Source organism: Lipotes vexillifer, unplaced genomic scaffold, assembly GCF_000442215.2.
Source record: "Lipotes vexillifer unplaced genomic scaffold, Lipotes_vexillifer_v1.1 scaffold1707, whole genome shotgun sequence".
NCBI classification, from domain to species: Eukaryota; Metazoa; Chordata; class Mammalia; order Artiodactyla; family Lipotidae; genus Lipotes; species Lipotes vexillifer.
The window spans coordinates 45,246-61,197 of NW_006770857.1; the positions used below are offsets into that span (position 1 = coordinate 45,246).

The 15,952-nt window shown below is 39.9% G+C and overlaps 1 protein-coding gene across 1 annotated transcript in view; it reads right to left on the reverse strand.

Moving 5' to 3' along the window:
• Positions 1–15,952, reverse strand: part of HHAT (hedgehog acyltransferase) — a gene marked incomplete at its 3' end in the record, with an annotated part of 151,745 nt that overhangs the window by 42,787 nt on the left and 93,006 nt on the right. The window contains exon 6 of the mRNA XM_007446360.1: positions 13,529–13,700. Coding sequence (XP_007446422.1) covers positions 13,529–13,700 — 172 coding nt within the window. The remainder of the gene's footprint in view (positions 1–13,528; positions 13,701–15,952) is intronic.

The window sequence follows — 15,952 nt, forward strand, 5'->3', positions numbered from 1 at the left end:
CAGGCTCAGCGGCCATGGCTCACGGGCCCAGCCGCTCCGCGGCATGTGGGATCCTCCTGGACCGGGGCACGAACCTGTACTCTCAACCACTGCACCACCAGGGAAGCCCTGTCTATTTGTTTTGTTGATAGTTTCCTTTGCTGTGCAGAAGCTTTTAATTAGGTCCCAGTTGTTTATTTTTGCTTTTGTTTCTTTTGCCTTACCCTTAAGATCCAAAAAAATATTGCTACAGTTTACATCCAAGATTGTTCCACCCATGTTCTCTTCTAGGAGTTTTATGATTTCTGGTCTTACAGTTAGGTCTTTAATCCACTTTGAGTTTATTTTTGCATATGGTATGTATAAAAAGCTATAATAGACTTCTGTATTTAATCTGTATCCTGCAACTTCACTGAACTCATTTATTAATTCTAATAGTTTCGTGGTGGGTTTTCTACATGGAGCATCATGTCATCTGCAAACAGTGACAGTTTTACTTCTTCCCTTCCAACTTGGATGCCTCTTGTTTCTTTTTCTTGCCTGATTATTGTGGCTAGGACTCCCAATACTATGTTAAATAGAAGTGGCGAGAGTATGCATCCTTGCTTTCTTCCTGATTTTCGAGGAAAAGCTTTTAACTTTTCACTATTCAGTATGATGTTAGCAGCAGGTTAGTCATAAATGGCCTTTATTATGTTGAGATATTTATGTTCCCTCTATAACATTTTGATGAGAGTTTTCATCATGAATGGGTGTTGAATTTCATCAAATGCTTTTTCTGCATCTTTTGAGATGATCATGTAATTTTTATCCTTCCTTTTGTTAATGTGGTGTATCACACTGATTGATTTGCATATGTTGAACCATCCTTCCATTCCTGGAATAAATTCTGCCTGATCATGATGTATGATCCTTTTTATATATTGTTGGATTCAGTTTACTAATAACGTTGTTGAGGATTTTTGCATCTCTGTTCGTCAAAGATATCAGCCTGTAATTTTCCTGTTTTGTATTGTCCTTGTCTGGTTTTTGTATCAGGGTAATGGTGGGATCACCAAATGTATTTGGGAGTGTCCCCCACCCCTTCATTTTTTTGGAATAGTTTGAGAAAGATACGTACTAAGCTCTTCTTTATATGTTTGGTAGAATTCCACTGTGAAGCTGTCTGGTCCTGGACTTTAGTTTGCTGGGAGTTTTTTTATTACATATTCAGTTTAATTACTACTCATCAGTCTGTTCAGATTATCTATTTCTTCCTGATTCAGCTGCAGAAGGTCTATGTGTCTAGAAAGTTGTCCATCTCTTCTAGGTTGTCCAATTTGTTGCCAAATAATGGTTCATAGTATTCACTTATAATTTTTTGTGGTACAGTTGTTATTTCTCCTTTCATTTTTATTTTTTAAATTTTGGTCTTCTCTATTTTCTTCTTGATAAGCCTGACAAAAGGTTTATCAATTTTGTTTATCTTTTTAAAAAACCAGCTCTTGGTTTCATCAATCTTTTCTAACAGTTTTCGGTCTCTATTTTATTTATTTCCTTTCTGTCTTTAATTTTTCCTCTTTCCTGATGACTTTGGGCTTTTTTTCATTGTTCTTTTTCTAATTTGTTAGATGGTAGGTTAGGGTATTTGAGACTTTTCTTACTTCTTGAGGTAGGCCTGTATCTCTGTACACATCCCTCTTAAAATTATTTTTGCTGCATTCCATAGGTTTTGGAAAGTTGTGTTTCCATTTTCATTTGTCTTGAGGTATTTTCTGATTTCCTCTTTGCTTTCTTCATGACCCATTAGTTTTTTAGTTTCATGTGTTTGTGTTTTTCCCATTTTTCTTCCTATAACTGATTTCAATTATAGTTTCATACCATTGTGGTCAGAAAAAAATGCCTGATATAATTTCTATCTTCTTAAATTTGTTGAGACATGTTTTGTGACCTAGAATGTGGTCTATCTTAGAGAACATTCCATGTACACTTGAAAAGAATGTGTTTCTTCTGTTTGGGGATGGAATGGCCTGTAGATATCTATTAAGTCCAACTGATCTAATATGTCATTTAAGGCCAATGTTTCCTTACTGATTTTCTTTCTGGGTGATCTGTCCATAGATGTCAGTGGGGTGTTAAAGTCCCCTGCTATCAATGATTATTGTAAATTTCTCCCTTTATGTCTGTTAATATTTGCTTTATATATTTAGATGCTCCTTATTGAGTACATATATGATAAGGAGTGTTATATACTCTTCTTATATTGATACCTTTATCATTATAGAATGCCCTTCTTTGTCTTTTGTTATAAACTTTGTTTTAAATCTATGTTGTCTGATATGAGCATTGCTACCCACACTTCCTTGTCATTTCTTTTTGCATGAAATATCTTTTTCCATCCCCTCGCTTTAATCTGTGTGTGTCTTTAGATCTGAAGTGAGTCTCTTGTAAGCAGCATATAAATGGGTCTTGTTTTTTTAATCCAATCAGCCACCATATATCTTTTGATTAGAAACTGACATTTAAAGTGATTACTGATAGGTATGTACTTATTGCCATTTTGTTACCTGTTTTCTGGTTGTTTTTGTAGTCCTTCTCTGTTCTTCTTTTAGTTTCTTTCCTTGTAATTTGATGACTTTCTTTTATGGTATGCTTGTGTTCCTTTCTCTAGTTTTTGTTATCTATTGTAGGTTTTTGATTTGTGGTTACCATGGTGTTCATAAATGTTGACCTGTAACTGTATCTACTTGTTTTAAACTGGTAGTCATTTAATTTCAAATACGTTCTAAAAGATCTACATTTTTTACTCCCCTCCCCCACATTTTGTGTTTTTGATGTCATATTTTACATCTTCATGTTTATCCCTTTTGTGGTTGTAGTTGATTTTAAAATTTTTTGTCTTTTAATCTTTGTACTAGCTTATTTAAGTAGTTGATCCTCAGCCCTTAACATATATTTGCCTTTACTATAGAGTGGGATTTTCCCCTCATCTACTGATCCTTGCTATAGCTTTTTCTTTTCCGTTTGGATAAGATGCTTTAACATTTCTTTTAGGGTAGGTTTACTATTGATGAACTTTTAGTTTTTGCTTTATCTGAGAAGTTCTTTATCTCTCCTTCCATTCTAAATGATAATCTTGCTGGGTAGATTATCCTAGGTTGCAGGTTTTTTCCTTTCAGCATTTTAAATATATCATGCCACTCCCTTCTAGCCTGCAAAATTTCTGCAGAAAAATCAGCTGACAACATTATGGGGGTTCCCCTGTATATGACTCTTTGTTCTTCTCTTGCTGCCTTTAGAATTCTCTCTTTAACTTTTGCCATTGGTGCACTTGATGTTGCTCAAGAGGTCCCTTAAACCGTTATCATTTTTTTTAATTTGTTTTTCTTTTTGCTGTTCTGATTGGGTGACTTCCATTATTCTGTCTTCCAGATCACTTGTGCATTCTTCTGTATCACCTGGACTGCTACTAATTCCTTCTAATGTGTTTTTTCATTTCAATTATTGTATTCTTCAGTTCTGACTGGTTCTTTTTTTATATTTTCTAGTTCCTTGTTAAAATTCTCACTGTGTTCATCTATTCTTTTCCCTATATCAGTTAACAGTCTTTTTATTAATGCATTGAATTCTTTACAGGGTAAATTATTTTGGTTTCATTAGTTGTTTTTTCAGGGGTTTTCTCTTGTTTTTACAATTGAAACAAATTCTTCTGTCTTCTCATTTTGCTTAACTTTCTCTGTCTGTATGAAATTAGGTGAAATAGTTACCTATTCCAGTCTTGAAGGTGTGCTCTTGTGTGGGAGTCTCCCTATACAGTCTGCCTGTGCCCAGTGCCTGAATCTGACAGTGGGAGAGCTGGATCTGATGTGAGCAGGAGTCATGTCTTTCCCCAGGGTGTGCTGGCAGCTATCACCTTGGTAGGAGGTGGGGCTGGAGATGGAGCAGATAGGGACAGAGCCAGGTGTGAGCTGGGGCTTCTCCTCTGCTCAGTGGCCACCACCACCCTACGAGGGGCAGGGGTGGGCCCAAAGCTGCTGGAGCAGAAGCTCTGAGGGTTGGGTCCAAGATGGTTCCATTCCCTTTAAGTGTGTGCTCTCCCCACTCCTAGCACCGGCACCCTTGCCCCACAGCAGAGCAGTGCTGGAGCAAGAGGGCCTGGAGCAGGGGCTGGAGCAGGTGCTCAGCATGGGTCAGGGCTCAGGCTGTGGTAGCCCTGGCCCTAGAGTCCAAGACCACTTCTGATGTGCTGCCTCCATAAGGACCAGTACGGCTGTCCCCACCCTGTTCAGATGTCATTCCAGGTCCAGGCAGGCTCTACCCCTCACAACTGAGTACTCCGCTCAGCTGCAACAGCCCTTACCCTAGTGTGGAGCTGTATCACGAAGCAAGTGGGGCCAAAGTAGACACTCAGTGCAGGCTGGGGTGCATGTGAGGGTGGTCACAGAAAACCAGCCAGAGTCCCATGCAGTTTCAATCTACTTTCTCCACCTTGTTCCCAGGAGTAAGCAAGTGTGTGCATGATCTTCCTGAGTGGAGTCTAGGTTTCTTACAGTCCTCCTGTTAGTCCCACTGAGACTCATCTTCCTGGTGCTGGACCCCAGGGCTGCAACATCCAACATGTGGCTCAAACCTCTCACTTCCAAGGGAGGACCTCCACCTCTGTAATCCCCCTCCTCTTCTGAGTCCCCTCCCAGGGGCACAGGTCCCAAACCTAATTGCTTCTATTCCCTTCCTACCCCACTCCATGTGGATCTTTCTTACAGCCTTGGTTGTGCAAGAGTCTTTCCACCAGTCTCCAGTTAGTTTTCAGTGAGAATTGCTCTGCATGTAGATGTATTTTTGATGTTTTTCATGGGGGGAGGTGAGCTCTGTGTCCTCCTACTCCACCATCCTCATTTGAATCTGCACTCATCACTTTTTGGATGATTTCCCTTTGGCACCTTATGCAGAATCTTGAATTGATCACTGGTTTGAATGTCTGATCACTCACATTCACTAGGCAGAATTCCTATAAGATTTATTTTGTTCACCTGAACGTGTATGTGAGTACTCATTAAGCACCTGTGCAGTGCACTCTTCTTTAGTGAGCGCTGAGGGGGACAGACACCAAAGGTAGTGGCACAGTTTCTTCTCCAAAGCAGCTTTCACTCTACTTAGTGGTGCTCAGAGGGAGTCATCTCTGGGCAGAGTAGAATGTTACTCAGTCCTGAGATCCTTGGAGGTAAAAACCCAGTTGTATACCTTCTCGCATGTGAGACAAAGAGGCACCTTTTATTCTGTCTGCACTGCTGCCTCACACTCAACTGCAACTTTAGGGTGGGAAAAAAAAGCCACCACAGAAGAAGAGAGAACCTTTCATCAAGAGAATAAAAGCCTAACAGAATAAAAAAATAAAAATATTTCTTTACTATATCAGAAGGAAATCAGAAATTGCAGACCAGGGCCCAAGGGCCTTTGTAAGCCTTACACTCCCTGATGCTTATTTTCTTTATCTCTCTGAATGTCCCAAGAGGGATTAGCCCCCAAACCCTGACGCTGGGGAAATCCTGTGCATAAAGAAAGGGGATGCTTGTCAGGCTCTACTCCAATCCCATGGCAGCCAGGAGGAAGGGAAACCCCGAGGAGAGACACAGGGGTAGCAGGTCTGCCACAAGAAGGTGAGAAGCAGGCCAGGCCATCTGAGCTTCCTTGACAGGGAGACAGAACACAACAGGCATTATCATTTAACACCATTAAAGCAGCATATTAGCTACTGCCTCTATTTTCTCACTTCTGATTATTCTACTACCCTGGTTTATACTCCTTAAAAATGACCAAGTCAACAACAAAAAAAGTCAAACATGGCCAAAGTCAACAATGACTTTCAGAATGAAACACTCTCTTCAGTCCCCTCTTCCTTGGCCTCTCTTCAACTTCTGATAAATTGAGCCTCCCTTTCTTATCGAAACCTTCACAAAACCATCTGCTTCCTCCTTCATTTGTTAATATTCCTTCTCACTTGTTGCTGGCTCTTCCTTTTCTGCTTGCCTCTGAAATGTTGGCATTCCTTCAAGTTCTATAGTTGGCCCTCCTTTGTTCTCACTCCACACATTTTTCTAGGAAATCCCTTTACTCCCATGGACTCAACTATCACATATACGTGATGGCTTTCAAATGTCTGTCTGCATCCCCAATCCCTCTCCTGAGCTCCAGTGCCATCTAACTGTAGCAGAGATGTCTCCACCTGGATGTTCAGTTTTAAGCATAACTTGTCAAAAACTGGACTCTTTATTCTTCCCTAAAACCTGCTCCCAGTCCTCCTATATTCCCTGCTCTTGGTGAATGGAAGTGTCAGTCATCACCTAAACTCTAAACCAGAAGATTCCCTAGATCTTCCCTCTCTCATCTTCCCTGTCTCATTGGTGAAGCAGAGCCTATTGACTGTACCTCCATCCCTCTCATCACTCCCTTCTTCTCCAACCTCCTTGCTTCACTCAAGTCCTCATCACCTTGCTCCTGACTGAGTCTAATGTTCCATCATGTAAAGCACTGTCTGGCTCTTTAATATTTGTTGAATAAAGACATGGACCTTTTTCTATCAGGTTTTCCTATTTCTAGTTTTACTCCACTCTGATTCATATTCTACAGTGCAAGCAGAATATTTCTAAACCCCAAATCTAATCCTGTTTCCTCTCCCCTTAAATACTTTGTGGTTTTCACTCTTTGGGTATTTAAATTACTTAAAGTATATAAATATGTCCATGGGTCCCTATCACCTAAAAGGTAGAACAAATCCTCCTTAGCATGATCAAGAAGCTCTTCCTAATAAAAACCCTTCACGTCTTTCTGGCAGAATCTCTCACTATACCTTAGACTCCGCGTCCAGCTCTCCTTATAACTCACAGTTCTCTGAGTACAGCAGAGTAACCCATACCAAGCAGGACCTTTATTTATGCTGCAGTCCAACCCCTCCCCCTCAGCCCTGTCCATATGTTCTTCTTAACAAGGACTGCCCTCCTTGTTAAGACAAACTACTTTACCAGAGCCTAATCTACTGGGATTTTATCAGAGCTTTACCAACTTGGGGGAAGGAAAATTCCCAACTCTAGTCTGCTATATAGCCTTCCACATGAATGGAAAAAATACCCAACTCCAGTACCCCCTAGTCATCCTATACTACCAAAGAGGATAGGGGGGAAATACCTGAGACTCATTTGTGAAGTTCACTTCACAGGGACACAGAGTCACTGAAAGTCTGAGACCTAATCACAGAACTAAAGAACACTTCCCCTCTCCCAACACTTTATATACTAAAGTTCTTTTTACTCAGCACATCATGTCCGCCTTTCCAAAAAACATTACAAAGCATAGTAAAAGGCAAAAAAAAAAAAAAAAAAAAAAAAAAAAAAAAAAAAAAACACAGACAAAGCAGCAGAACCAGACCTAGATATGGCAGGGATGTAGGAATTATCGAATTGGGAATTTAAAACAACTATGATTAATATATGAAGAGCTTTAACGGAAGAGGTAGACAACATGCAGGAATAGATGGATAATGTAAGCAGAGAGATGGAAATGCTAAGAATCAAAGAAATGCTAGAGCTCCAAAACACTGAACAGAAATGAAGAAAGCCTTTGAAGAGCTTATCAGTAGACTGCACACAGCTGAGGGAAAATCCTCTGAGCTTGAGGATTTGTCAATAAAAACATCTAAACATGAAAAGCAAATAGAAAAAAGACTGAAGGAAAAAAAAAACACAGAATGGAGCACCCAAGAACTGTGGGACAATTAGAAAAGGTGTAACATCAATGTAACGGGAATACCATAACGAGAAGAACAGAAGCAATATTTGAAGCAATAATGACTAAGAATTTCCCCAAGTTAACATGAGACACCAAACCAAAGATCCAGGAGCTCAGAGAACACCAAGCAGGATAAATGCCCCCAAAACTGCACCTATGTGTATCCTATTCAAACTTCAGAAAACCAAAGGCGAAGAAAAAACACTGAAAGAAGCAAGGTGGTGGAGGTGGGAAACATCTAACCTGCAGAGGAACAAAGACAAGAATTACCTGCTGCTTCTCCTAGAAACGTGCAAGCAAAGAGAGTAGAAGAAAACATTTAAAGTACTGACAGGAGAAAAAACAACGACCTAGAACGCTGTGGTCCTGTGAAAGTATCCTTCGAACGTGAATGAGAAATAAAGCCTTCCTCAGACAAACAAAAATGGTGGAATTTGTTTCCAGTAGACTTGACTTGCAGGAAATGTTAAAAGAAATTCTTCAGAGAGAAGGAAAATGATAATAGGTTAGAAACTTGGATCTATATAAAGAAGGGAAGAGCTAATAAATGAAAGTAAAATAAAACCTTTGCTAATTCTTTTCTATTTTTGATCTAACAAATAACAGTTTGTTCAAAATCATAAAAGCAACAATGTATTTACCACTACAGTTTATATATAAGTAAAATGAACGATAGTAACGACACGAACGACAGGAGGGAGGAATTAGGAATATTTTATTATAAGGAACAATCAGGAATACTTTAAGGTACTTGCAGTACCTGTTAAGTGATATTGTGTTATCTGAAAATAGATTCAGAGTAGTTGTAAATGTATACTGCAAATTTTATGGCAACTACTAAGAAAGTTAAGAAAGAGGTGTACTTGAAATGCTAAGAAAATAAAGAAAATGGAGTGACATAAAATGTTTAATTAAAAACAAAAAAGGCAAACAAAGAATGAAACATAAAAATAGGAACAAAAATCAAGGGCGATGAATAGAAAAGAGTAATGAACATGATAGATAATAATTCAATAATCACTTTAAACATCAATGGTCTAAATACATCCATTAAAAGATAGAGATTATCAGAGTGGATCAAAAAATAGGACCCAACCATATATTGCCTAAAAGAAACCCACTTTAAATATAAAGATACAGTTAAGTTAAAAGTAAAGGCATAGAGAAAGATATACCATACTAAGACTAATCAAAGCTGGAGTAGATATATTTCAGACACATCAGACCTCCAAGCAAGGAAAATTATCAGAGATAAAAAGGGGCATTACATAATGATAAAGGGGTCACTTCTCTAAAAAGACATAGTAATATATAATATATATGTGCATAACAACAGAGGGTCAAACTATGTGAGGCAAAAACTGATAGAAAAGCAAGGAGAAACAGATGAATCCAACTATTGTAATTAGAGATTTCACCACCCCTCTAACAGAAATGGACAGATCTATCAGGCAGAAAATCAGTAAGGACATGGTTGAACGCAACAGCACCATCAGTCAAGTGGATATAATTGACATCTATAGGCTATTTTATCCAACAACAGAACACACAGTCTTCTCAAGCTCACATGGAACATTCTCCAAGACAGACCACATTCTGGACCATATAACACACCTAAATAAATTTAAGAGAACAGAAATCATACAATGTCTGCTCTCAGATAATAATGGATAATAATGGAATTAAATTAGAAATCAACAATAGATAGCTAGGAAATCTCAAAATACTTCCTGAGTTAAACAGGAAAAAAGGCAAGGATGTCCCCTCTCACCACTCCTTTTCAACGTCATACTGGAAGTCTTAGCTAATTCAATAAAAGAAGAAAATGAAACAAAAAACATATACTTTGGGAAGGAAAATATTACTTTTCCTTGCAGATGACATGATTGTCTATGTAGAAAATCCCAAAGAAACAACAACAACAACAAAATCTCCTGGAATAAGAGGTTGTAGCAAGGTTGTACAAAATAAGGTTAATATAGTAAAGTCCATCACTTTTCTATTTACCAGCAATAAACAAGTGGAATTTGAAACTAAAAACACAATACCATTTACATTAGTACTCCCCCCAAAAAATTCAGTTATAAATATAAATATAACGAAATATGTGCAAGTTACATATGAGGAAAACTAAAAAAGTCTGATGAAAGAAATCAGAGAAGAACTAAATAAACGGAAAGACAGCCATGTTCATGGATAGAAAGACTCAAGATAACAAGATATCAATTCTTCCATACTCCATCTATAGATTCAATGCAATCCAAATCAAAATCCTAGCAAGCTTTTTTAGTGGATATTGACAAACTGATTCTAAAGTTTACATGGAGAGGCAAAAGACCCAGAATAACCAGTACAACATTGGAGAAGAAAGTCAAAGGCCTGCCACTATCTGACTTCAAGACTTACTTTAAAGCTACATTAATCAAGACAGTGTGACACTGGTGAAAGAATAAACAAAAAGATCAATGGCACATAACAGAGAGCCAAGAAACAGACTAATAAATAAAGTCGAGCAATCTTTGACAAAGGAGCAAAGGCAACATAATGGAGCAAAGACAGTCTTTCTAACAAATGGTGCTGGAAGAAATTCATGTCTAATTTCTTACACCCTTCACAAAAATTAACTCGAAATAGATCATAGACCTAAACATAAAACACACAACTCTAAAACTCTTAGAAGATGACACGGGAGAAAACCTAGGTGACCTTGGGGATGGTGGATTTTTTAGATACAACACCAAATGCACGATCCATGAAAGAAATAATTGATAAGCTGGATTTCATTAAAATTAAAAACTTTTGCTCTGTTAAAGACACTGTCAAGAGAAAGAGAAAATAAGCCACAGACTGGGAGAAAATCTTTGCGAAAGACACACCTGATAAAGGACTGTTACACTGGCAAATATGTGCAGTAGCAGGCACTCATAACTTGCAGGTAAGGAAAAAAAAAAAAAAGCTAGTTTGAAAAATGTCAGTTTGGCAGTTTCTTACGAAAATAAACATTTTCTTACCATATAATCGCTCCAAAGGAGTTGAAAACCTGTGGCCACATAAAACTCTGCACGTGGATATCTATAGCAAATTTATTCATCACTGCAAAACTTAGAATCAACTGAGACGTACTTCAGTAGACAAACAGATAAATGAACTGTGGAACATCCAGACAATGTAATATTATTCAGCACTAAAAACGAATGATCTATCAAACCATAAAAAGACATGGAGGAACCTCAGATGCATATCACTAAGTGAAATATGTCAATCTGAAAAAACTACATACCGTATGATTCCAACTATACGACAACATTCTGGAAAATGTAAAACTATGGAGATGGTGAAAAGATCAGTGGTTGCCAGGGATTAAAGGGGAGAGAGGGATGAATAGAGCACAGAGAATTTTTAGGGCTGTGAAACTACTCTGTCTCATATTATAGGAGTGGATACACATCATTACACATCTGTCAAAACCCACAGACTGTACAACACTGCGTAAATCCTAATATAAAGATGGACTTCGGGTGATAACGACGTGTCATTGTAGGTTTATCAATTGTAACAAATGTACCACACTGGTGGAAACGTTGATACTGGCGGAGGCTGTGCACGTGTGGGGCAGGGGATATATGGGAAATCTCTGTACTTTGCTCTCAGTTTTGCTATAAATCCAAAATCGCTCTAAAAATAAAGTCTATTTTAAAAAAAAAAGATTTTATAAAAAGGGAATGATAAACCCAAAAGTCAGGTTATCTTTGTGGAGGGAGTGAAAAGAGGTGATGGGGTTATTATGGGTGCAAACAAAGGGCTTGTAGGATTCTGGTTAGTTCTTAAGCTGAGTGGTTGGTACCCAAATGTACCCCTAATGACTTTTCTTTGTCACTGGATTTACCACCCTTAGCGCTGACCTTAGGAGTAATAGCTGTCTGAGATAACTTTTCCTTTTTGTTTAAATCCCATTTTCAGTTTTGCTTTCCAGTTTTCATAGTTAAAATCACCCAAACGGATACAATCTCTTAATTTGGATGTAGTACAACTGGGATATGATTTAGCATAAGCCATCACTTAATCCTATTTTGTTTGCCTAAGTGTATCATTAAAGCCTTAGATTATTAGTTACCCCCAAGTATGAAAAAAGATTTTGTCTGGGAAGAACAGACTGTCATTAAAACAACTCAGCATTTTTCCAGTCCTAAAAGGCATCTTCCTTGAAAACATTCTGATTAAGCATGTGTGATAACAAGGGCAATCAAGATTTTTTTTTAAATCTATAAATCACCAAACAGATAAGGAGTCAGGCTATTACTCTTGCCCTCGGCAGGGAGCTTAATCTGGCCGGAAGATCACTCATTTCCCATTGGAGCCACAGGCTGGAGGTCAGACCACGGGGCTGAATTTCAGTTCTTGAAAGGAGTGCAAAGTAATGAAAAGATTTCGTTCAGAAAGGAGCATGTTCTCTGATGTTTCAGCCAGAGGAATAAAGAACGATAGCATCTCCACAGAAAAGTCTTATACTGGAGACTGTGTCCTGCTAAGGAAATAAGACCTCCAGCCCACCTACCTGCAGACAGAAAGAAATGGGTAAACAAGAAAAAGGGGCCAACAGAGGGGCCTACATAAGAACACACCATTAATTCTATCTATCAGACATTTTACGAGGTAAGCCTTTCACCTTCATGGTTTCACTTAATCCTCCAAACAACCCTGCAAAGGTGAGTCTGCTCATTTGACAGGTGAATGTGCAGACAGTTGTAGCAAGCTGCCAAAGATTGCCCACTAGTGACTGGTGGAGCCGAGGTTCAAGCCTATGTCTGGCTGTGAATGGATAAAGAAGATGTAGTACATATATACAATGGAATATTACTCAACCATAAAAAAGAATGAAATAATGCCATTCGCACCAACATGGATGGACCTAGATTTTATCATATTACGCGAAGTAAGCCAAACAGAGAAAGACAAATATCATATGCTATCACTTATATGTGGAATCTAAAAAAATGATACAAATGAACTTATTTACAAGACAGAAATAGACCCATAGACATAGAAAAGAAACTTATGGTTACCAAAGGGGAAAGCTGGGGATGGGGGGAGGGATAAATTAGGAGTTTGGGATTAACAGATACACACTACTATATATAAAACAGATAACCAACAAGGACCTACTGTATAGCACACGGAACTATTCTCAGTATTTTGTAATAACCTATAAGGGAAGAGAATCTGAAAAAGAATATATATATATATATATATATATATATATACACACACACATATATGTATATATAACTGAATCACTTGCTGTACACCTGAAACTAACACAACGTTGTAAATCAACTACACTTCAATAAAAAAAAAAAACCTGTATCTGTCTGACTCTAAAGCTCATGCTCTTTGCTTTATATCATACAGGAAAACAACAAGGATTACTGCAGAACTCGGTCTTAAAGCATTACCTCTTAGCAGGGGCTACAAGGCTGCACCCAGCATCTCTTGCCTTCTCCTGTCAAGTGCAATGCTGGCCATACCAGGAAGATGTGGACCCAGCTGAACTTAGCAGGATTCCATTAGGAAGAGGTATTGCTACCATCCTTGGTTCCAAGACCATCAAGCCTGACCCTCACCTCTGTCAGCCACCTCACACATGCGTCACCTCGGCCACAAGAGGAACAAGGTGAAAAGAAGGAGGGTTTGCTCAAGGCAACTACACCCCTGTCTGCCCCCGGCCCAGCTTCGCCGTGAAGCTACCTCTCTCGATGCTTGTTCTGCCGCCAGTGATTTCCACCATTACCTAAGGTCCAACATGAGACGGCCCTCAGGACGGGGGTGCTGCTGTAGATGGCGTGCATGTACATAAGATGAATCATCAGCTCCGCCAGCCACCAACAGGAGAGGAGGCGGCCCAGCCCCCGGGCAAGGATGGAAAGGCTGGCCTTGGGCGAGCCAGGCTCCTGCTGCTGCATCTAAAGTAGAAACAGAAGAAGTCATTAGATGGCACCTCCATTTTTTTTTTTTAAAGAAGGTGTTGGGGGTAGGAGTTTATTAATTAATTAATTTATTTTTTCTGTGTTGGGTCTTCGTTTCTGTGCGAGGGCTTTCTCTAGTTGCGGCGAGCGGGGGCCACTCTTCATCGCGGTGCGTGGGCCTCTCACTGTCGTGGCCTCTCTTGTTGCGGAGCACAGGCTCCAGACGCGCAGGCTCAGTAGCTGTGGCTCACGGGCCTAGTTGCTCCGCGGCATGTGGGATCCTCCCAGACCAGGGCTCGAACCCGTGTCCCCTGCATTAGCAGGCAGATTCTCAACCACTGCGCCACCAGGGAAGCCTCACCTCCACTTTTAAAAGCTTTCAGAGTCCCCTAGACAACGTTTTTATAAATTTTCATTTTCGCTGTATCTTCTAAGGGAGGGCTGGTTTAGTTTGCCTCGAGAACACTCGGCGTTCTCGGGTAAAAAAAAACCATGTCCGACAAATACCATATGATATCACATATATGTGGAATCTAAAAATTATGAGACAAATGAACTTATTTACAAAACAGAAATAGACCCACAGACACAGAAAGCAAACTTACGGTGACCAAAGGGAAAAGGGGGTAGGGATAAATTGGGAGTTTGGGATTAACAGATACACACATATATAAAATAGATAACCAACAAGGACCTACAGTAGACACAGAAATATATTACAAGATGTTCAATATCTTGTAATAACCTGTAATGGAAAAGAACCTAAAAAAGAATAGATAGATAGATAACTGAATCACTTTGCTGTACAACTGAAACTAACAGAACATTGTAAATCAACTATATTTCAATAAAAAAAAATTTTTTTAAGTCATGTCCAAGCTAGAAAACTCTGTCCAAGAGCAAGAAAAGGGTGGAGGCCACAAGCTAGCCCAGTGCCGAGAACCAAGAAGGGGTTCCGCATCCCTTCACCCCAGCAGCAGCCCCGCCAAAACCCAGGATGGAGGGCAGTTCCTGATGTATCCTAGACAAACACAGAAAAACAAGAGAGCGCGTATAAGTTTTCCAGATCTTACACTGACACGATTTTATTAGACTGAAGGCTGCCTGGAAATGCAGAGGTGAAGTGATGGCCTTAATTATGAAGTTGCATCTGCACACATTAGCTGGCAGAGGATATGGACTTGGTTCAGCAAGGGCTTGACAATTAGGGCTCCAGACACTACATGAACAAGAGAGGCCCATCCCTAGGGGAAGGTGATCCTGACATGCTTCTTTAACTTCTCCTCTCCTCTAACCATCAAGGTGCAGTGGGTCCCACGGCAGCCAGGAGGGGCGGCAGGCACTGCCCTTAGAGGTGATGGGCTATCTACACTCCAAGGAGTTAATTTCTATTCCATTCTTGAGCATCTATTCTACCACGGTCTCAAACGGTCCTCTTACAGCAAGAAACCAGACCAAGAAATTCTGGCTGGCGCAGTGAAACTGCAATAAGCTGCATAAATGGCTTTCCCCCTTTTGCCATCTGCTTGGTTAGCTACGCCCAGGAAAGCTTTTGTTTTAAATTTTTTAATGTAAGTTGATCAAATTAACAGGAATTTCCTTTCATTTTCTTCAGTTCACCTCAGAAAGATATTTATTAGGAAACAAAAGTAACTGCTTTGAAGGATCCACCCAGCCAAGTTTGACAGGGGAAGCGCTAGCTGGGAAGGTTATCCAGGAAGGAAGGTGGGGCACAGGAGGATTTTCAGTCTTGCAGGGATCACAGCTCACTGCAATTATAGCCGCAGCACAGCAACCCAATGCAGACCCCTTTCCCTCTCTAGGCATAACTGAGGGTGGTTTTCATATGAATCCTTAACGTCAAGCGTGCATGCTACATGCTACAAAGTCTGGAGCAGAGCATCGACAAGCCAGTGGATGGAGAAATCCTCAGTGAGAGACCCCCTACCTGCCCAATCCCTCGTGTCTGCATGATATAATTGAGAAGAAAAAGGAAATAACCCAAACTTCCAACAGTATGGGCTTGGGGCTTGGTTAAATGCATGAGTGCACCTCAATCTTACGTAGCCATGAAAACTATTTTTTGTTGTTTGTTTGTTTTTTGTTTTTTTTCTTGTGGTACGCAGGCCTCTCACTGTTGTGGCCTCTCCCATTGTGGAGCACAGGCTCCGGACGCGCAGGCTCAGCGGCCATGGCTCACGGGCCCAGCCGCTCCGCGGCATGTGGGATCTTCCCAGACCGGGGCACGA